The following is a 23,450-nucleotide window of genomic DNA, read 5'->3' as shown; positions in this document are numbered from 1 at the left end:
CTTAATATTTGGTACAGAAACCTTTGTTTGCAATTACAGAGATCATACGTTTCCTGTAGGTCTTGACCAGGTTTGCACACACTGCAGCAGGGATTTTGGCCCACTCCTCCATACAGACCTTCTCCAGATCCTTCAGGTTTCGGGGCTGTCGCTGGGCAATACGGACTTTCAGCTCCCTCCAAAGATGTTCTATTGGGTTCAGGTCTGGAGACTGGCTAGGCCACTCCAGGACCTTGAAATGCTTCTTACGGAGCCACTCCTTAGTTGCCCTGGCTGTGTGTTTCGGGTCGTTGTCATGCTGGAAGACCCAGCCACGACCCATCTTCAATGCTCTTACTGAGGGAAGGAGATTGTTGGCCAAGATCTCGCGATACATGGCCCCATCCATCCTCCCCTCAATACGATGCAGTCGTCCTGTCCCCTTTGCTGAAAAGCATCCCCAAAGAATGATGTTTCCACCTCCATGCTTCACGGTTGGGATGGTGTTCTTGGGGTTGTACGGCGAGTGGAGTTTAGACCAAAAAGCACTATTTTTGTCTCATCAGACCACATGACCTTCTCCCATTCCTCCTCTGGATCATCCAGATGGTCATTGGCAAACTTCAGACGGGCCTGGACATGCGCTGGCTTGAGCAGGGGGACCTTGCGTGCGCTGCAGGATTTTAATCCATGACGGCGTAGTGTGTTACTAATGGTTTTCTTTGAGACTGTGGTCCCAGCTCTCTTCAGGTCATTGACCAGGTCCTGCCGTGTAGTTCTGGGCTGATCCCTCACCTTCCTCATGATCATTGATGCCCCACGAGGTGAGATCTTGCATGGAGCCCCAGACCGAGGGTGATTGACCGTCATCTTGAACTTCTTCCATTTTCTAATAATTGCGCCAACAGTTGTTGCCTTCTCACCAAGCTGCTTGCCTATTGTCCTGTAGCCCATCCCAGCCTTGTGCAGGTCTACAATTGTATCCCTGATGTCCTTACACAGCTCTCTGGTCTTGGCCATTGTGGAGAGGTTGGAGTCTGTTTGATTGAGTGTGTGGACAGGTGTCTTTTATACAGGTAATGAGTTCAAACAGGTGCAGTTAATACAGGTAATGAGTGGAGAACAAATCAAATCAAATCAAATCAAATCAAATCAAATTGTATTGGTCACATGCGCCGAATACAACAGGTGCAGACATTACAGTGAAATGCTTACAGCCCTTAACCAACAGTGCATTTATTTTAAACAAAAAAAGTGTTGAGAAAAAAAAGAGCAGAAGTAAAATAAAGTGACAGTAGGGAGGCTATATATACAGGGGGGTACCGTTGCAGAGTCAATGTGCGGGGGCACCGGCTAGTTGAGGTAGTTGAGGTAATATGTACATGTTAAAAATGGGCTTCTTAAAGAAAAACTAACAGGTCTGTGAGAGCCGGAATTCTTACTGGTTGGTAGGTGATCAAATACTTATGTCATGCAATTAAATGCAAATTAATTACTTAAAAATCATACAATGTGATTTTCTGGATTTTTAACATGTTTGTAAGTAGGAAACTTGCAAAATCGGCAGTGTATCAAATACTTGTTCTCCCCACTGTACATATCCCAAACAGTAGCCATGGATTACAGGCAACATCCGCACTGAGGTAAAGGCTAGAGCTGCTGCTTTCAAGGAGCATGAGATTAATCCGGATGATTATAAGAAATCCCACTAAACCCTCCGACGAACCATCAAACTGGCAAAGCGTCAATACAGGACTAAGATAGAATCCTACTACACCGGCTCTGAAGCTTGTTGGATGTGGCAGGGCTTGTAAACTATCACGGATTACAAAGGAAAACCCAGCCGCAAGCTGCCCAGTGACCCAAGCCTACCAGACGAGCTAAATGCCTTCTATGCTCGCTTTGAGGCAAGCAACACTGAACCATGCATGGGAGCATCAGCTGTTCCGGACGACTGTGATCACGCTCCCCGTAGACATTTAAACAGGTTAACTTTTACAAGGCCTCAGGGCCAGATGGATTATATCTTATCCAGAGCGACTTACATTTAGTGATTGCATACCTTTACATACTGGCCCCCCATGGGAAACGAACCCACAACCCTAGTGTTGCAAGCGCCATGCTCTACCAACTGAGCTACAGGGGACTAACATAGGAACACCTATGTTAGAATGCTGTTCATTGACTACAGCTCAGTGTTCAACACCATAGTGCCCTCCAAGGTCATCACTAAGCTCAGGACCCTGGGACTGAACACCTCCCTCTGCAACTGGATCCTGGACTTCCTGACGGGCGCCCCCAGGTGGTGAGAGTAGGCAACAACACATCCGCCACGCTGATCCTCAACCCCCTCAGGGGTGCGTGCTTAGTCCCCTCCTGTACTCCCTGTTAACCCTCAACTGTGTGGCCACGCATGACTCCAACACTATCATTACTTTTTCCGACGTCACAACGGTGGTAGTCCTGATCACCGACAACGATGAGACAGCTAATATGGTGGAGGTCAGAGACCTGGTAGTGTGGTGCCAGGACAACAACCTCTCCCTCAACTTCAGCAAGACAAAGGAGCTGATCGTGGACTACAGGAAACGGAGGGCCGAGCACATCGACGGGGCTGTAGTGGAGAGTGTCGAAAGCTTCAAGTTCCTCGGTGTCCACATCACTAAGGCTCTATCATGGTCCACACACACCAACACAGTCATGGAGAGGGCGTTATAACACCTCTTCCCCCTCAGGAGGCTGAAAAGATTTGGCATGGGCCCTCAGATCCTCAAAAAGTTCCACAGCTGCCCCAATGAGGGCATCTTGACTGGCTGCATCAACTCTTGGTATGGTAACTGCTTGGCATCCGACCGCAAGGTGCTACATAGAGTAGTCCATATGGCCCAGTACATCACTGGCGCTGAGCTCACTGCCATCCAGGACCTATATACTAGACAGTGTCAGAGGAAGGCCCTATAAATGGTCAAAGACTCCAGCCACCCAAGTCATTGACTGTTCTCTCTGCTACCGCATGGCAAGCGGTTCCGATGCACCAAGTCTGGAACCAACAGGACCCTGAACAGCTTCTACCCCCAAGCCTTAAGACTGCTAAGTAGTTAGTCTGGGTAGCTATTGGTTAACTATTTAACTATTTCGCACAAACTTTTTTGACTAATCACATACTCTGCTGTAACTGTTTATTATCTGTCACGTTATTCCTAGTTGTATGTACATATCTACAGTGCCTTGCAAAAGTATTCATCCCCGTTGGCGTTTTTCCTATTTTGTTGCATTACAACCTGTAATTTTTTGGGGGGGGATTTTATGTAATGGACATACACTAAATAGTCCAAATTGGTGAAGGACATGAAAAAAATAACTTGTTTCAGAAAATTCAAAAAATAATAATAACGGAAAAGTGGTGCGTGCATATCTATTCACCCACTTTGCTATGAAGCTCCTAAATAAGATCTGGTGCAACCAATTACCTTCAGAAGTCACATAATTAGTTAAATAAAGTCCACCTGTGTGCAATCTAAGTGTCACATGATCTGTCACATGATCTCAGTATATATACACCTGTTCTGAAAGGCCCCAGAGTATGCAACACCACTAAGCAAGGGGCACCACCAAGCAAGCGGCACCATGAAGACCAAGGAGCTCTCCAAACAGGTCAGGGACAAAGTTGTGGAGAAGTACAGATCAGGGTTGGGTTATAAAAACATATCAGAAGCTTTGAATATCCCACAGAGCACCATTAAATCCATTATTTAAAAAATGGAAAGAATATGGCACCACAACAAACCTGCCAAGAGAGGGCCGCCCACCAAAACTCACGGACCAGGAAAGGAGGGCATTAATTAGAGAGGCAGCAAAGAGACCAAAGATAACCCTGAAGGAGCTGCAAAGCTCCACAGCGGAGATTGGAGTATCTGTCCATAGGACCACTTTAAGCCGTACACTCCACAGAGCTGGGCTTTACAGAAAAAAAGCCATTGCTTAACGAAAAAAATAAGTCAAAAGGCATGTGGGAGACTCCCCAAACATATGAAGAAGGTACTCTGGTCAGATGAGACTAAAATTGAGCTTTTGGCCATCAAGGAAAATGCTATGTCTGGCGAAAACCCAACACCTCTCATCACCCAGAGAACACCATCCCCACAGTGAAGCATGGTGGTGGCAGCATCATGCTGTGGGGATGTTTTTCATCGGCAGGGACAAAAAATTGGTCAGAATTGAAACGATGGATGGCGCTAAATACAGGGAAATTCTTGAGGGAAACCTGTTTCAGTCTTCCAGAGATTTGAGACTGGGACGGTGGTTCACCATTTAAATGTCTTGGAATGTCCTAGTCAAAGCCCAGACCTCAATCCAATTGAGAATCTGTGGTATGACTTAAAGATTGCTGTACACCAGCGGAACCCATCCAACTTGATGGAGCTGGAGCAGTTTTGCCTTGAAGAATGGGCAAAAATCCCAGTGGCTAGATGTGTCAAGATTTTTTTTGTCTTATTTCTTGTTTGTTTCACAATAAAATATATTTTGCATCTTCAAAGTGGGAGGCATGTTGTGTACATCAAATGATACAAACCCCCCAAAAAATCTATTTTAATTCCAGGTTGTAATGCAACAAAATAAGAAAAATGCGAAGGGGGGTGAATACTTTCGCAAGCCACTGTACCTCAATTACCTCATACCCCTGCACATCGACTCGGTACTGGTACCCCGTGTATAAAGCTAAGTTTTGATTACTCATAGTGTATTTATTAATACGTGTTTTATTTTTCTATTATTTCTCTATTTTCTTTCTCTCTGCACTGTTGGGAAGGGCCCGTAAGTAAGCATTTCACTGTTAGTCTACACCTGTTGTTTACGAAGCATGCGATGAATACAATTGTATACAATTGTATTTGAAATAATTTTAAACCTCTTTTTGATCAATATTGGAAACCTCTTAAAAACATATTTCTTGCATTGCAAGACTGCAAAAGAGAAAGATTGGAAATGTAATTTTACCTGGAACTCAATCCCATAGTTCTCTCTGCAGAAGTCTCGTAGTTTGGGATATACATGCTCTTTCAGTGCATTCCTCTCTGCTTCTGTGTCTGAAATCAAAATGACAAAGAGAACACATTGATTAGTATGAAGACATCCACAAAAAAATATTTTCATTGATATGATTATAACAGACTTCCCAATATGGCAACATGGTCCTCTGTAGCTTAGTTGGTAGAGCATGGAGCTTGGAAAGCCAGGAAGTGGGTTATATTCCTGGGACCATCTATACTTAAAAAACGCATAACTGTAAGTTGTTTTGGATAAAAGTGTCTTCATTTATTATTATTATTATTATTATTATTATTATTATTATTATTATTATTATTATTATTATTATTATTATTATTATTATTATTATGCTACAACGAAGGTCATAAATTGGGAAGGGTCAACAATGGCAGTGTTGACAGATTAGGTTACTGAGGTTGTTATAATTGGGAAGTATTGTATGTAGGATATTACATGGCATGGCATAATTAGGGTCTGTGGGGTGTCTCAGACTAATGAGGGCCTATGGGTCATTATTCTGTCCCTCTTTAATTCCTTTCCTCCTTCCTTCTGTCTTTCTCTCCTTTCCACTGCCCTCCCCTGGGCTACAATAATTGGAGAGGACAGGGCCCGCCCCCCCCCAACTCCAGGGGGATAGGTCTGGATGGACAGACAGTTAAAAATAGAACCTGCCCAGGAGAGCCAAAGTCCCTTTGATGATGGAACACATCATCAAAATGAATGTGTCACACTCAAATGTGTCCCCCGCTCAAGACTGTGTCATGCTACAAAACTAGGGCACAATTTTTAGGGTTAGATCATTTTGTTGGCATTTGGATGACACAGGCTTCTTTTCTGTTATAAAATATGTGCATTTCTAAAAAGTAAACACTTTTCTCAGCACTCTATATCTTCCTTGCTTGGCCCAGCTGAACTATATGGTAAACCACAGCTCTTTTCCCCAGATATGATGAGGTATGGCATGTTGACATCGGCCGGGCACAGAGATGTGTGTGTGTGTATAAAGTGTGTGTGGCAGACATGGCAGAGTGGAAGCGCCTGTTATCTCGGAAACACACACACACACAGTCTCTCTCTTCAAACCCATGCCAGAGCTCTTACTGACAGCTACAGCTGAAATGTCCATGTTGTAGGCTCTTACTCTGGCATGTAGGCTCTTATGCTGCCATCATTTCTGAGAGAGAGAGAGAGAGAGAGAGAGAGAGAGAGAGAGAGAGAGAGAGAGAGAGAGAGAGAGAGAGAGAGAGAGAGAGAGAGAGAGAGAGAGAGAGAGAGAGAGAGAGAGAGAGAGAGAGAGAGAGAGAGAGAGAGAGAGAGAGAGAGAGAGAGAGAGAGAGAGAGAGAGAGGATGTGTCCGATAGGCCAAGTCTCTCGGCATGGCCGACAGCGATATGACAATGAGGCCATGGTCATTAACATGGACATCACAGCACACAGCGTGTGTGTGTGTGGGAGAAGCCTGTCTGTCTACAGCCATGTATTAGTGTCAGTTAGTTAACCCTATCAGTCCCGAGATCCCAGCAAAAATGGGCTTTTAATTTATCTGCATGTCCAGCCTGTATATTTAGCCTCACAATGAAGTATTTTACCATTTTCCTTTCAGGATAACCAGGGCTACAAGTAGAACACAAAACAATTTGACATAAACAGTTGCATTTATACATTTTATTGACAAATGTCAATTTTTTTAAAAGGTCAGCCAAAGCAAAGATCTGATAAAAATATTTTTTTATGAATGCTGTAAGTACATAAATTGTTTCCTCACTGGGAAATTAATATCTAACTAGTCAGTGACAACTGTGTGGAGTTTACAGTATTATAGACACTATGTCCTGGGATTTCCTATTATCTTCTATGTTGAAGAACCCCTTACATTTTAACGACTCATGTAGCTTGTGAGCGTCATAAATAAAAATTTAAAAAGTGTTTGTGAGAGTCTCATCTTTTCATAGATTGCTTTTTATAGTTCGTAGGTCAAACCATTCGGACTCTACAGACGTTTTTGTAATAGAAAACCGGCCCCAGGCCCCTTCGGGATCTGCCCTTGTCTCACAAACGCCGCTCTAGCTCAGCCCCCATTAATCCCACAAATGGCTAATGGTTGGACGGATGCAGAATAAATAGACTAATCCAATGGTGCAACCCAGAGGTCTGCATAGCTCAAACACAATGTTTAAAAGGGGTTAGAAGTCCAAAACGCGCCAAGGTTACGGTGGGACTCATTGGGTTAACATGAGCAGAGAGCATGTGTGTATGTATAGGTACATGCTAGAATAATGTGTCAGACACGTTGAAAACGATGCAGGACATTGTCAACTAAGCAAAAAGCTTTGCTGCATAGAAGCGTTTGTGAGGATATGATGCCAAACAGTGTTGAAAAACAATCAGAACTCAGTATACAGCATCTCCTGAGTGTTTATCTATTTTTAAATGTCAAACATTAGTAGCCAGTTACCCAGTTCATAAACCCAATGTTTCAGCAAAGGGTCTTAGTCATGGGACACTGTCAATCACATTGGCACATGCTATAGGGTAGCATCACATATAGTGAATGTAGAGTATAGTAAATGTACTGCTACAAAGGGAGAGAAAGGAACATGCTACGGGCAATATGCTGTACGTGGCAACATGTGTTGCAATATGTCCTGGGCAGTGGTGTAAAGTACTTAAGTAAGAATACTTGAAAGTACTACTTAAGTCGTTCTTTGGGGTATCTGTCCTTTACTTTACTATTGATATTTTAATGACACCCAAAAGTACTTGTTACATTTCGAAAGCTTGCAGGACAGGAAAATTGTCAAATTCACACACTTATCAAGAGAACATCCCTGGTCATTCCTACTGCCTCTGATCTGGCGGACTCACTAAACATAAATGCTTTGTTTGTAAATTATGTCTACGGAAAATGCATCTATTATAATATATGTACATACACTGAGTGTACACAACATTAAGAACACCTTCCTAATATTGAGTTGCATCCCCCCTTTTGCCATCAGAACAGCCTCAATTCGTCGGGGCATGGACTCTACAAGGTGTCGAAAGCGTTCCACAGGGATGCTGGCCCTTGTTGACTTCAATACTTCCCACAGTTGTGTCAAGTTGGCTGGATGTCCTTTGGGTGGTGAACCACTCTCAATACACGGGAAACTGTTAAACGTGAAAAACCCAGCCTCAATTAGCCTCACACCTAATACCATACCCTGTTCAAAGGCACTTCAATATTTTATCTTGCCCATTCATCCTCTGAATGGCACACATGCACAATCCATGTCTCAATTGTCTCAAGGCTTAAAAATACTCAATATTAGGAATGTTTTATATACAATGTATATGAGTAATACATTTATTTAGATATATTTCTTTCAAATATTAGTACATACAATATATTACAGTATGGGACAGGAGGTCAAACACAACTCAACAGCACAACTCAAACTGCAAATATATACTTGCCACATTACAGCATCTGATTCTAATTTCTATTGATTGTATGCAGTTCGTTTGCTGTCTCATTAAGGTCAACATGGCTGAAATGTTAATGCTTTGGAAAAGCGAGACCTGTGCCTTTCCCCTTCATGATAACACAACAGGGAAAGTAGCACACTCTAAACTCTATTATGCCAGTCATAAAATCATAACACCAAGACAAGGTCTCTTGGTCCTCATTGGATCTATGATTTAATTACTTCTGGAAAGATACAGGTAGATAGGTCTACAGGTTAACTTACGCTCAGAAAATCTGTCCCTCAGTAACAGTACATCAGTTAAGTGGCAGCAAGGTGCCAAAATTGCCTGAGAAGAGTCTCACTGGTATTCAAATAAAATAAAATCAAATTTTACTGGCCACATGCGCCGAATACAACAGGTGTAGACATTACCGTGAAATGCTTACTTACAGCCCTTAACCAACAATGCATTTATTTTTTAATAAAAAAGTAAAATAAAACAACAAGAACTAAAAAGTGTTGAGAAAAAAAGAGCAGAAGTAAAATAAAATAACAGAAGGGAGGCTATATATACAGGGGGGTACCAGTGCAGAGTCAATGTGCGGGGGCACCGGCTAGTTGAGGTAGTTGAGGTAATATGTACATGTGGGTAGAGTTAAAGTGACTATGCATAACTAATTAACAGAGTAGCAGCAGCGTAAAAAGATAGGGTGTGGGGGGGGGGCAGTGCAAATAGTCCGGGTAGCCATGATTAGCTGTTCAGGAGTCTTATGGCTTGGGGGTAGAAGCTGTTGAGAAGTATTTTGGACCTAGACTTGGCACTCCGGTACCGCTTGCCGTGCGGTAGCAGAGAGAACAGTCTATGACTAGGGTGGCTGGAGTCTTTGACAATTTTGAGGGCCTTCCTCTGACACCGCCTGGTATAGAGGTCCTGAATGGCAGGAAAGTTGGCTCCAGTGATGTACTGGGCCGTACGCACTACCCTCTGTAGTGCCTTGCGGTCGGAGGCCGAGCAGTTGCCATACCAGGCGGTGATGCAACCAGTCAGGATGCTCTCCATGGTGCAGCTGTATAATTTTTTGAGGATCTGAGGACCCATGCCAAATCTTTTCAGTCTCCTGAGGGGGAATATACTTTGTTGTGCCCTCTTCACGACTGTCTTGGTGTGTTTGGACCATGACAGTTCGTTGGTGATGTGGACACCAAGGAACTTGAAGCTCTCAACCTGTTTCACTACAGCCCGTCGATGAGAATGGGGGCGTGCTCAGTCCTCTTTTTTTTCCTGTAGTCCACAATCATCTCCTTTGTCTTGGTCACGTTGAGGGAGAGGTTGTTATCCTGGCACCATACGGCCAGGTCTCTGACCTCCTCCCTATAGGCTGTCTCATCGTTGTCTGTGATCAGGCATACCACTGTTGTGCCGTCAGCAAACTTAATGATGGTGTTGCAGTCGTGCCTGGCCATGCAGTCATGGGTGAACAGGGAGTACAGGAGGGGACTGAGCACGCACCCCTGAGGGGCCCCCGTGTTGAGGATCAGCATGGCAGATGTGTTGTTACCCACCCTTACCACCTGGGGGCGGCCCGTCAGGAAGTCCAGGATCCAGTTGCAGAGGGAGGTGTTTAGTCCCAGGATCCTTAGCTTAGTAATGAGCTTTGAGTGCACTATGGTGTTGAATGCTGAGCTGTAGTCAATGAATAGCATTCTCACGTAAGTGTTCCTCTTGTCCAGGTGGGACAGGGCAGTGTGGAGTGCAATAGAGATTGCATCATCTGTGGATCTGTTGGGGCGGTATGCAAATTGGAGTGGGTCTAGGGTTTCTGGGATAATGGTGTTGATGTGAGCCATGACCAGCCTTTCAAATCACTTCATGGCTACAGACGTCAGTGCTACGGGTCGGTAGTCATTTAGGCAGGTTATCTTAGTGTCCTTGGGCATGGGGACTATGGTGGTCTGCTTGAAACATGTTGGTATTACAGACTCAGTCAGGGACATGTTGAAAATGTCAGTGAAGACACTTGCCAGTTGGTCAGCACATGCTCGGAGTACACGTCCTGGTAATCCATCTGGCCCTGCGGCCTTGTGAATGTTGACCTGCTTAAAAGCCTTACTCACATTGGCTACGGAGAGCGTGATCACATAGTCATCCGGAACAGCTGGTGCTCTCATGCATGCTTCAGTATTGCTTGCCTCGAAGCGAGCATAGAAGTGGTTTAGCTCGTCTGGAAGTCTTGTGTCACTGGGCAGCTCGCAGCTGTGCTTCCCTTTGTAGTCTGTAATAGTTTTCAAGCCCTGCCACATCCGACGAGCATCAGAGCCGGTGTAGTACGATGCAATCTTAGTCCTGTATTGACTCTTTGCCTGTTTGATGGTTCGTCAGAGGTCATAGCGGGATTTCTTATAAGCGTCCGGGTTAGAGTCCCGCTCCTTGAAAGTGGCAGCTCTAACCTTTAGCTCAGTGTGGATGTTGCCTGTAATCCATGGCTTCTGGTTGGGGTATGTACGTACGGTCACTGTGGGGACGACGTCATCGATGCACTTATTGATGAAGCCAGTGACTGATGTGGTGTACTCCTCAATGCTATCTGAAGAATCCCGGAACATGTTCCAGTCTGTGCTAGCAAAACAGTCACTGGCTTCATCAATAAGTGCATCGATGACGTCGTCCCCACAGTGACCGTACGTACATACCCCAACCAGAAGCCGTAGAGAGAGAGAGAGAGAGAGAGAGAGAGAGAGAGAGAGAGAGAGAGAGAGAGAGAGAGAGAGAGAGAGAGAGAGAGAGAGAGAGAGAGAGAGAGAGACGCTTAACTGACTCAATCGCTCCTCTTCTCCCCGAGAAACAAATCTATTAAATAAGAGCCACCGGTGACACTGTCAGTCCCCTCCATAGCGTTCCCTCTCTTTCAGCAGATTGGATCCTGAAATGGCCCGGGCTGTAACATTCTCACTGGCTTTATAGATTTCAAAGTTAAACCTCTGACATGATTGACAATGATCTGAAGGAGCAAGAGAAGAAGAAAGGATGGAGGGAGAGAGAAAGCGATATTCTAGACCAGATGGAGGGAAGTGAAGGCTAGATAGACAGAGAGATAGAAGGAGGCCTCCTGTAGCTCATTTGGTAGAGCATGGCACTTGCACACCAGGGTTGTGGGTTTGATTCCCACGGGGGGCCAGTGTGAAAAATGTATGCACTCACTAAAAACTGTAAGTCGCTCTGGATGAGAGCGTCTGCTAAATGACTAAAATGAAAGGATGAGGAGAGGATTGAGATTCTAAACCAGAGAAAGTGAAAGAGAAAATATATATACAGAGAGGAAAGTTGGAGACCTTGAATAATATCTCCAATAGAATCAGAGTGTCTAACTAAAAAGCATTTTTTAAGTAAAAAAAAAAAGAAATCCAGGGTAAAAAAATTCTCATCTCAGAGGAGAGTTATAGATTGTCTGATAGTGTGCATGCGGAGGAATATATCATTTTATGCATCGTATCCCAAGGAGAACCACCCTCGAGCTTGCATACAAAATGCAGGCTCCGTGTAGTTCAGTTGGTAGAGCATGGCGCTTGCAACGCCAGGGTTGTGGGTTCGATTCCCACGGGGGGCCAGTATGAAAATGTATACACTCACTAAACTGTGGTCCTCTGTAGCTCAATTGGTAGAGCATGGCGCTTGTAACGCCAGGGTAGTGGGTTCGATCCCCGGGACCACCCATACGTAAAAATGTATGCACACATGACTGTAAGTAGCTTTGGAAAAAAGCGTGTGCTAAATGACATACTATTATTAATAACATCACCAATGCTTTTAGACACCCAAGGCATCTTCTATGGAGGTAATATGGAGCTAAATACTGTAGGTAGGTTTATCGAGTACACACTCACATACACACGCACACGCAGCAACACGTATACACACACGCACACACACATAGGGCTGTTGCGGTGACCGTTTTACCGCCACACCGGCGGTCATGAGTCATGAAGGCAGTCAAATTCTATGTGACAGTTTAGTCACGGTAATTAGGCTTCTCCAAGCGCTGATGCTGCTAATGGTCATTAGTAGCCTACCAAACTTGCTAACTGCCTGGTACTCCGCACTCTATTGTCCCTCTAATCACTCTGACATAAATGCAAATGTAATAGAAAATCTAATCAAACACTTAATGAGAGCCCATGAGCTCATGTTGCACAACATTTCTATAGGCTATGCAATTGCGCGTGAAAACAGAGTGATGGCCTCTACTAAAAAGAGAAGGATCCCATCAGCTTTCTATAGGCTAGGCCTACTATATTTATTTCTCAACTTTCCTAATATTAAGTACATTGTTTATCTTTACAACAGGAGTATAGCCTACCTGGCTGACATGACAATGAGCCACAGGAAAAGCGTCCTCCATTCGCTATTTAAGTGCATTGATGACATGTATTTTTTCCCGCTGCCCCTGTTTCGAGACAGGTGCATGATAATGGGCCATTCTAAATTTCCCACATATATTATTTAGTATATGTAAAGACAAGATTAAATCAAGAATAGTCTGTTGGGTGACAATTTTAGCCTAACACTTGTGAATGATATATTATCACTTGTGAATGATGCCCAGCATAAGAAACTGCCTTTTTTTTGTGACTTTTTGGAATCATAGTCGCACACCTCATGTAGCCTAGCCCATAGGCCTATATGTTTTGATAAGGTTTGTACCACAACTAAAGTGGCCAAATAACTTCTTAAAATGAAGCACATTAATCTGCTTTAAAAGGGGTGTAGAGCCTAACTGGCATACATAAGCAGCGCGTGAGTTTCAAGTTTTGGGAAGATCATTTTCACCATAAAAATGCACCTTTATAGTAAAAGCATTACATGCATAATCACATTTGCGGTCTTTTGATAATGGTGTTTTCCCACTAATGGAACATTCGCGCTTATAGCCTACTCCCATGTGTGCATTGCTGCGCTTATAATGTGAAGAAATAGCCTAATAGTTTATCAACACTTTAAGCTAAACGTTCTGATCTGCTGCGTCAGCCACATTGCGTAAAAAATGTTTTTTTGATGCTAGCGGTTGTATTAATTTGGGATCTGTCCCAGACTATGTTTGGAATATTTATTTATTGCACAGAATAGAATAGGTCGACTTTTGTACTATGGGGTATAGTAGATTGACATAGGCTAGTGCTTTTTCTGTTCGTTAGGCCTACTCATTTTGTTGGCTGACAAAAAGTAAATGTGGACAGTTCTTCTAATATCTTCAATATGCACCTCGGAATTGGATAAGGACGTGCGCAGTTGCATCCCCAATGTGTCTGTCTTCACTTGTAGCCTGTGAGAAGGACCCGATGACGTGATGGAGAGCCATGTGAGTGAGAGTCGCTTCGGATTGCGCAGCACTCAGGGATTGCGATTGCGCAGCACTCCAGGCCTCAAAAGGCATTGATTTTTTTAGGGTGAATTACTGCCACAAAGGGGATGCCGCTGTGAAATTCGAGGCATTATTAAGTGCTTGTCAAATTGTGAATGAGAGACTGATGAAGTGTGTACAGCCTGCACAAAAAACTAAGCAGAGCTCATGCCTTTCAAGCAACTTTTTTCAAATCATCATTAGAGTCTCATCATGCAGCCTTACAATGTATTAAAAATCAAAACATATAGCCCAACGTTTGTAGAACAACTAAAGTTACATTAATAACTCTAAATTAAGCATATAGTAGTACCTATTTCTATGTTAACCGCTCAACACAGAATAGCCGCATGTGCACACTCCCTTAAATTGTTTGGAGAAAATATTTATATTTTATTCAGCTTTGTTCAATTCTATTCTTCATACTATTAAATAATATAAAATAATGCCATGGAATTCTAAGCAAATCTTGTCTGATAAATTAACAGCCATTTGGCATGGCCACATCAGGACCTAACATTAGGACAACTCGGAGTATGCTATTATTTTCTTCTGAAATAGACTACATTTTCTTCATATCATGCTTCTTTAGACCTGTCTAAAATAAATAAAGGATTTATTGTGAAGGTGTAGGCTATATTACATTGATTTATTATACTTTATTAAATGTAGATGTTCCAAAGGTCTGCATCAGTGGCTTGTAGGCTATGTGTGGAAGCCAGGAGATACTAAATGTGTTTATGTTAATTAACGGTCAATTGCCGTAAGACCAACAGTTATTTGCTTGACAATAACCGGCTGACAAAATGTTGTGACCGCCACAGCCCTACACACACACAAACACACACACACACACAAATTCTAATAAGTGACCATAGATATGGAAGAATATGAATTGCCATAGCCTTTTCTTTGGCATACAGCAGCTGTCTGGGAAGTGACAGAGTGATAAGGGGGTGTTTTTAATTGATCAGGAAAAGTAGCCATGGCAGATCATGCAAACACACACCCACACGCGCGCACACACACACACACACACACACACACACACACACACACACACACAGACAGATACACACACAGGCACACACACGCGCACGCACACTCACACACACAGGTTGAGCAGTGAACTGCTCTGACGCTGAAAATTAAAGCCCAGCCTGAAGTCAGAATGATTCATTGGCAAGATTGTGACAAAGATCTGTTCACCACAATTCATCTCGGTTTTAATGTGCACATACCCTACATACCAGTGGAAGCTGCTGATGGAAGAATGGCTAATAATAATGGCTGGAATGGAGTAAATGGAATGGTATCAAAAACATGTTTTTTATGTGTTTGATACCATTCCATTCCATTCACTCTATTCTATCCATTACAGTCCATTCCAGCCATTATTATGAGCCATGCTCCCCTCAGCAGCCTCCACTGCTACATACATTTAAAGGGACATTTTAAAGGTCCAGACATGTTTCGACTTTGAAATTAATTATATAAGCATTGATTCTTGAACGACTCCTGAATCCCAGATTGCCCCTTGAAGTAGTGGCAGACACATTGTTGCAGTGGTCGGTAAGATACTTCTTAAAGGCAGAATCATCAATAAGAGAGTGAGAAGATGGTCTATGGTCTTTGACTATACTGGTCTGGACAGTGACAGTATGGTGCATCACAGGCTACATCCACAACCAGACAGAGAGCACATAAACCTGTAACACTGTAACACAGTAAAAAAGGCAGTAAAACTGTTATGATACTGTACTTATTTCTGGGAAAGCATGAGCACACCATATTTAAGGTCATCTCTTCCTTAGTGCACACTATATCTGAAGTGATTTTCGTTCCCCTAGTGTGCCTTATACTTTTAGATAACTTTTCCCCGAGGTCCGAGGTGGCAACACTACTTAAGCCATATGTCATAAGACCTAGATAATCAGTCATAAGGCTGACATAGTAGATGTAATTAAGAGTTATAACATGTCAGGTTATGACAAATTATAATATGACACTGTCATATTGCATGCAAGGTTCAAGTGTCAAGAGAAAGTGTGTAGCCTAATTGTCTGAATATTCAAATTATTTAATGGGTATGAGACAAGAACAAAAGCTAATCTTGTTATGATCGGACACCTGATATTAAAACCACCTGGCAGTATCCAGGTGTAGGCAATCATATAATTATTCCAGCTTTGTCATGGTTATTATGATAATACCACTGTAACTCAATATAGTGCATAAATTGCGCCCTCTAGAGCCCATAGTGGAACAGCACTGCACCTGCACTGCAGGGTATTACTGTATTATTTCTGGAAAAACACTTTCCAGTTCATAAGAGTTGCTGTTCATTTGGTGCTGGTCACAGATACTGAAGGAGTTAATTCAGGAGCAGAAGGCCTGAAGCTCTGTTCTTATTTCTCTCTCTCTCTCTCTCTCTCTCTCTCTCTCTCTCTCTCTCTCTCTCTCTCTCTCTCTCTCTCTCTCTCTCTCTCTCTCTCTCTCTCTGTCTTTCTCTCGCTCTCTCTCTCTCTCGCCACACCAATTCTCTCTCTCTCTCTCTCTCTCTCTCTCTCTCTCTCTCTCTCTCTCTCTCTCTCTCTCTCTCTCTCTCTCTCTCTCTCTCTCTCTCTCTCTCTCTCTCCACAACAATGTATCTGTGCTTTGGTGTAGAATCAATGTGTAGGCTAGATCCATGCAGCAGTATCATGAATTCACAACAAAATGTCTAGTTCTGTATGCTGTAACGTGATAAGTATTTTGTTGTATAGCAACAGTTTGTCAACAGTGTGTCAATATCTTTCCTTAAACAGTGTGTCAAATGTACAGCCATACAAAAACATAATATTTTTCATCCATTCCTATTGGACCTCTGATTCCTAAGCATCTTCAGAGTTACTGTGCGTGCTCTTCCTAGTAACATTTGCATGTTGCCCACAACTAATGATTGTACGAACAACAGTTGGCAAATTAAGCCTACTATGTGTGCCATTGGATATGGATAAAACCGGTACAAAATCAGAGGAATTTTAGGTCATTTGATCACTCTATTGACATTTATTGTATATTCAGGGTAATCATGCATAATTGGTTCTGTTTTTGTCTATGGGTGTGCCTTCCTCTCTCTCTCCCTCTTTCCCTTAATCCCACCCTCCATCTTGCCATCTCTGTGTGTGTGTCTTACACTACTTCTCTTGCCTTGTTTTTTTCCTGTTTAAGAAAGCCTATTTTTACACCCTCCCTGAGGCCGTATTTAAACAGAGCAACTCTGCAAGTGAATGCCTGCACCTCTCGACCCGGTGCCAGGATAAAGTGACTAAGGTTAGTTGAAATCGGTGAGGGGGCACAATTTTGGGGGGTTCTTGCATTGGAATTATATTGAATTCTGCTTATATCACGCTATACCACAATAAACATAAAGTTCAAATGCAGAGACTCATGATTGAATATGCAGAGTATATTGATTGAGTGCTTTTGAAGTGACAGGTTGGCGTGAAATTTGTAGGTTAAAGCAAGGTCGTTTTGGTAATGAATATAGGCTACAAGATAGATAAGGTTGTTCACATATTACAAACAGCCTATGTGAATGCAGCCGTACACTCTGTCTGTGTGTAAAATAATGCAAACTAAATGATGAAAGTAATAGCCTAGTAATCATGCATGCAAACAGATCCACAGATGATGCAATCTCTATTGCACTCCACACTGCCCTTTCCCACCTGGACAAGAGGAACACCTACGTGAGAATGCTATTCATTGACTACAGCTCAGCATTCAACACCATAGTGCCCTCTAAGCTCATCACTAAGCTAAGGATCCTGGGACTAAACACCTCCCTCTGCAACTGGATCCTGGACTTCCTGACGGGCCGCCCCCAGGTGGTAAGGGTAGGTAACAACACATCTGCCACACTGATCCTCAACACGGGGGCCCCTCAGGGGTGCGTGCTCAGTCCCCTTCTGTACTCCCTGTTCACCCATGACTGCATGGCCAGGCATTATTCCAACACCATCATTAAGTTTGCCAACGACACAACAGTGGTAGGCCTGATCACCGACAACGATGAGACAGCCTATAGGGAGGAGGTCAGAGACCTGGCCGTGTGGTGCTAGGATAACAACCTCTCCCTCAACGTGACCAAGACAAAAGGAGATGATTATGGACTACAGGAAAAAAAAAGAGGACTGAGCATGCCCCCATTCTCATCGACGGGGCTGTAGTGGAACAGGTTGAGAGCTTCAAGTTCCTTGGTGTCCACATCACCAACGAACTATCATGGTCCAAACACACCAAGACAGTCGTGAAGAGGGCACGACAAAGCCTATTCCCCCTCAGGAGACTGAAAAGATTTGGCATGGGTCCTCAGATCCTCAAAAAAGCTTCCTGCCATTCAGCTCTTTTTTTCTCAACACTTTTTTTGTTGTTGTTTTATTTGTACTTTTTTTGTTAAAAATAAATGCACTGTTGGTTAAGGGCTGTAAGTAAGCATTTCACTGTAATGTCTGCACCTGTTGTATTCGGCGCATGTGACCAATAACATTTGATTTGATTTGATTTGATTTGAAATACTGGATTGCAATTTGGCTTAGAATACTGACACAACTGCGAATGCGAACGAATGAATGCGTACAGAACAGAACACCATTACCAAGTAGGCCTAGTAAACAAAATATCAGATCGATAAAGGCATGACACAATTTATAATTAGGCTAGTTACATTAACAGTAAACAAACGCAGTAAACAAAAGGTGAATGGAGATCCAAATAACCAAAACATAGCCTACAGCCTACTACAGTGAGATGCAGCCATGCACATCTGTTTTGACAAACAAATAAGCCACTTCAAACATGGAAAATCATGCCACTCATGAGTACAGCAACACATTGTGATATGGCACAATACACTTCTGTGGATCAAATTCGACCCACGTAATTAATTAAGCAATGCCAGCCTACCATAAACATGTTTCCAATATGTACAGTTCCATTTACAACCACGAAAACCATAATAGAATGCATCTATTTCTATGTTGAAAAATACTGATATCTAGCTATAAAGGGGCATCATTTGGGTTCTTGCATTGGAATTTAATTGAATTCTGCTTATATCACGCTATCCCACAATAAACATAAAAGTTCAAATACCAAGTGCTTTTGACCAAGAAGTGACAGGTTGGCGTGAAATCTACACTCTTCACCTCTGTCCTGCTGGCCTACTGTACTGTCCACCAGGTATTGCTGGAGCTTGTACTTACATAACGTCGTTGTTTGCTTGGAGCTGGTGGTGCGTCAGTGCCAGCTGGCACTGCACTGTGCCCAAATGGCTTCAAACTCGCTGTCGCACCTCAGCTTCTCCATGCACTCCAACGCACTGCAGACCACTTTGACTCCAGTGTAAAGATCCGTTGCTTTTGACTGGAGTACTTATTTTGGAGGACCGAGAAGACTGAGGATTCTGTGTATCATGGTGGCTGTAAACTTAAACTGCCTTCAGCAGCCCTGTAGCCTCAGCCTGGTCTCATAGACTAGACATAACAGTAGTAAATGTAAATCCGGGACCCTGAAATTAGTATGATACACCACATAACCAAAAGTATGTGGACACCTGCTCATTGAACATCTCATTCCAAAATCATTGGCATTAATATGGAGTTGGTCCCCCATTTGCTGCTATAACAGCCTCCACTCTTCTGGGAAGGCTTTTCACTAGATGTTGGGACTTGTTTCCATTCAGCCACAAGAGTATTAGTGAGGTCAGGCACTGATATTGGGCGATTAATTCTGGCTCGCAGTCGACGTTCCAATTAATCCCAAAGATGTTCGATGGGGTTGAGGTCAGGGCTCTGTGCAGGCCAGTCAAGTTCTTCCACACCAATCTCGACAAACCATTTCTGTATGGACCTCGCTTTGTGCACGGGGGCATTGTCATGCTGAAACAGGAAAGGGCCTTCCCTAAACTGTTGCCACAAAGTTGGAGGCACAGAATCATCTAACATGTCATTGTTTGCTGTAGCGTTAAGATTTTCCTTCACTGGAACTAAGGGGCCTAGCCCCAGACCATTATTCCTCCTCCACCAAACTTTAGTTGGCACTATGCATTGGGGCAGGTAGCATTCTCCTGGCATCCGCCAAACCTAGATTCGTCCGTTGGACTGCCAGATGGTGAAGTGTAATACATCACTCCAGAGAACGCATTTCCACGCTCCAGAGTCCAATGGCGACGAGTTTTACACCACTCCAGCCGCCGCTTGGCATGTGCGGGTACTCGGCCACGGAAACCCATTTCATGAAGCTCCCGATGAACAGTTATTGTGCTGACGTTGCTTCAAGAGGCAGTTTGGAACTCGGTAGTGAGTATTGCAACCGAGGACAGACAATTTTTAGGCGCTACGCGCTTCAACACTCGCCGGTCCCATTCTGTGAGCTTGTGTGGCCTACCACTTCTCGGTTGAGCCGTTGTTGCTCCTAGATGTTTTCCCTTCACAAAAACAGCACGTACAGTTTACCAGGGCAGCTCTTAGCAGGGCAGACATTTGACAAACTGACTTGTTGGAAAGGTGGCATCCTATGACAGTGCCACGTTGAAAGTCACTGAGCTCTTCAGTAAGGCCATTCTACTGCCAATGTTTGTCTATGGAGATTGCATGGCTGTGTGCTCAATTTTATAAACCTGTCAGCAACGGGTGTGGCTGAAATAGCCCAATCCACTAATTTGAAGGGGTGTTTACATGATTTTGTAAATATAGTTTATGTTACGTTTGGTAAGGTTACATAAGACAGATGATTACTTACTGAAAGTAGGGTTGTTGGTCAGTTGGGCTGGATGGCTTGTTCGTATCTCATCACGGACGACTTTAGCACTTTAGCTAATTAGCAACTTTTCAACTACTTGCTACTTTTTAACTACTTTGCAACTACTTAGCATGCTAATCCTTCCCCTAACCTTAACCATTTTAGCTAACCCTTCCCCTTCCCCTAACCCTAACCCTTTAACCCAACTCCTACACTTAACCCTAACTTTAACCCTAACCCCTAATCTAGCTAACGTTAGCCAGCCAGCTAACGTTAGCCACCTAGCTAGAATTCGTAACATATCATACGTATAGCAAATTCGTCACATATTGTATATTGTGAAAATTCGTAAGATATTGTAAGTTTGCAAATACGTAACATATAATACCAATTGTAATTCGTAACATATAATACGAAATGGTTGATGGACATCCACAAATTAATACATACCATACAAAACATAACACATCATACTAATTGGAGCGTCTTGGATTTACGTACAGAATAATACGAAATGCTCTGAGACCAGGTTGGTGGACTAGAGTCTTACTTCTGTGTTGTACAAAGGCTTGCATTTGATGTCAGAGAGGAACTTCACAATGCTGTCACAACTAACACTTTTTACAGCGCGCTAATAAGCTAACTAAACTCTGTAGTGGTGGGACTTGAGGCAGAGTTGAGTGAAGCAGCTTCAACGCTAAACTTGACCCCACCCTTTTCAATCAAAATCAAATGCTACAGACGGAGGCGTATCATGTTATTCACTTAGCCTACCACATATGAGAAGTGCTTTTTCAACTTTTTATGGAAACCCAAAGGAGTCATACCTAACCACCCCAGTGGCTTTCCATAGCCCCCCTACACACACCGCAGTTCGCTCTGCTGACACAGCGCAACGGAGATATAGATTTTGCACCAACCTGTCACTCAATCATTTGAACTTTTGCTATTTTTATATAGGGACATCAAACTGAAGGGACACACGTTTTAACTGAGGGGGCTAAGCCGCCCTTTCCCCCCTTGTGTAGCCAGGCCCGCCTCTCCACCCCACAGCCTTGTGCATCATTGACGTTTTCTCACAAACCTTATGGAGTATCCCTACCTCATAGTATCTCTGACATTGCTTGAGACTAACCTGAATAACAATTAAAATAGCACTTCAAAACAAAGTGACATATATTATAATTGGCTATTCACCCATTATGACCATCGTTGACTGAACGGTAGACCACCTAGAATACTACAAGCATAATCGACCCTCTTCGGTCGAGTGGGTTTGGCTTGTAACTAAGTGAATTGAACAAGGCTATTGTGATTGTTGAACCGGGGACCATTCCGCATCACACCCTGTGCTCTCCTCAACACATTAGTCAGGGACAGGGCTGGTAGAGCATTGTGATATGGCACTCTCCTGTCCTGTCGTTTATATGGACTCTTATGATGGGGACACAATAGATTACAGACCTACCTATCCCCTCGTTCAACGCTCCTTTTTTTTCTCAAGAACTGGAAAGATCTGACATAAATCTTTGAAATTAGATTAATAAAATTTGCTCATGGGCAGTGCGAATTCTAAATCAATCTTTATGTCTGTAATTGTACTGATTTGGGTAGGCCTATCATTGCTTGTGCGTAACAGGTGTCACCATGCATGCACCAGAAATATTGGCCTACATGTGTCACCAAGCGCCAGGAATATAGGCCTATTATGATTACACAGCATCCCACTTTTCTGCAGATTGGGTCATCGATTAAAAAGTTTCTCCATGTGTCATCCAAGGACTAGCACATTTGTTCCCTGGCCAGAACTGTCTTACCGTCGGGGTTGGCGCAGATGAAAACCCGGACACTCCTGCCAGTGGGGACGTGGTGCTGCGGCAGGGCGAGGACATTGCCACTGATGGCCGCCCTGCGGAGCGCTGACTCCCGCGGACAGGGCTGCCTGCTCCCCACTCTCGAGGGCCACATGGGTGGCGACTTCCAGTGTAACTGCAACCAGGCACACACAGACAGGTCTTTAATGCCGTCTAAAGGGGCTATCAGTGGCAACACACAGACAAGAACGCACACACTCGCATGCACACACAAAGGAAGTTAGGATGGATCTGCCAAGTCGTACAAAAAGGCAACCCCGAAATAGATCCATATAATAAGCCCATGCTTGCTTTTTCATTCAGTCATAGTGATTTTGCATAGTAAAACGCATGACTGTCACGTTGCATGCATGATTTCAATAAATTTCCTTGGCTTTTATGGCTAAGCATGTTAATCATCATACCATTATGTGAAACAAGCAAACAAATGACAAGACAGAACAAAAAACAAACAATGGGCAAGCATCGGGCGCAATCCCACCCAGAGGAGATGCTTGCAGAGGGAGAGGGGGGAAACAGCCGTAAAATGTTGTTCAGTCTGGGAAAGATCTCAAGTCGCTGTTTTCCACGGACTTGATGTAGCCTGAGATCTTTGTTTCACAGACAGAGACTGCAAAACTGACAACAAAACACAGCGAAAAGTTGGGAAGTCCTAATGTCAAAATGTAAATCCTTTTTCGCATTTATCATTAAAATAAATACTAAATCACTGAATCACTGTGTTCAGTGGACATGACTGTTGCGGCTGAGGAGGCAGCGGATACACTCTACAACACTTCTCGATGCTCACATCTTGCATTCGGTTCATTTCGAAAATATCCAACCGTGGATCCTTGAGAATCAACAGAGATGGTAAAAACGCCCATGTAGAGTTTTCTTCACCGGGAGTCTGCCCCTGGATGAAACAGCAGCCGGTT

At 43.4% G+C, this 23,450-nt stretch overlaps 1 protein-coding gene across 1 annotated transcript in view; it reads right to left on the bottom strand.

The window, feature by feature from the left end:
* Positions 1-22,627, bottom strand: part of LOC311113016 (NACHT and WD repeat domain-containing protein 2-like) — a gene marked incomplete at both ends in the record, with an annotated part of 88,326 nt that extends 65,699 nt beyond the window's left edge. The window contains 2 exons of the mRNA XM_084156134.1: positions 4,978-5,066; positions 22,477-22,627. Of these exons, the coding sequence (XP_084012260.1) occupies positions 4,978-5,066; positions 22,477-22,627 (240 nt within the window). The remainder of the gene's footprint in view (positions 1-4,977; positions 5,067-22,476) is intronic.
* Positions 22,628-23,450: the final 823 nt, after the last annotated feature.

Source organism: Coregonus lavaretus (genome assembly GCF_964263955.1).
Source record: "Coregonus lavaretus genome assembly, chromosome: 39".
Lineage (NCBI taxonomy): Eukaryota > Metazoa > Chordata > Actinopteri > Salmoniformes > Salmonidae > Coregonus > Coregonus lavaretus.
This window is presented reverse-complemented; position numbering and strand designations above follow the sequence as displayed.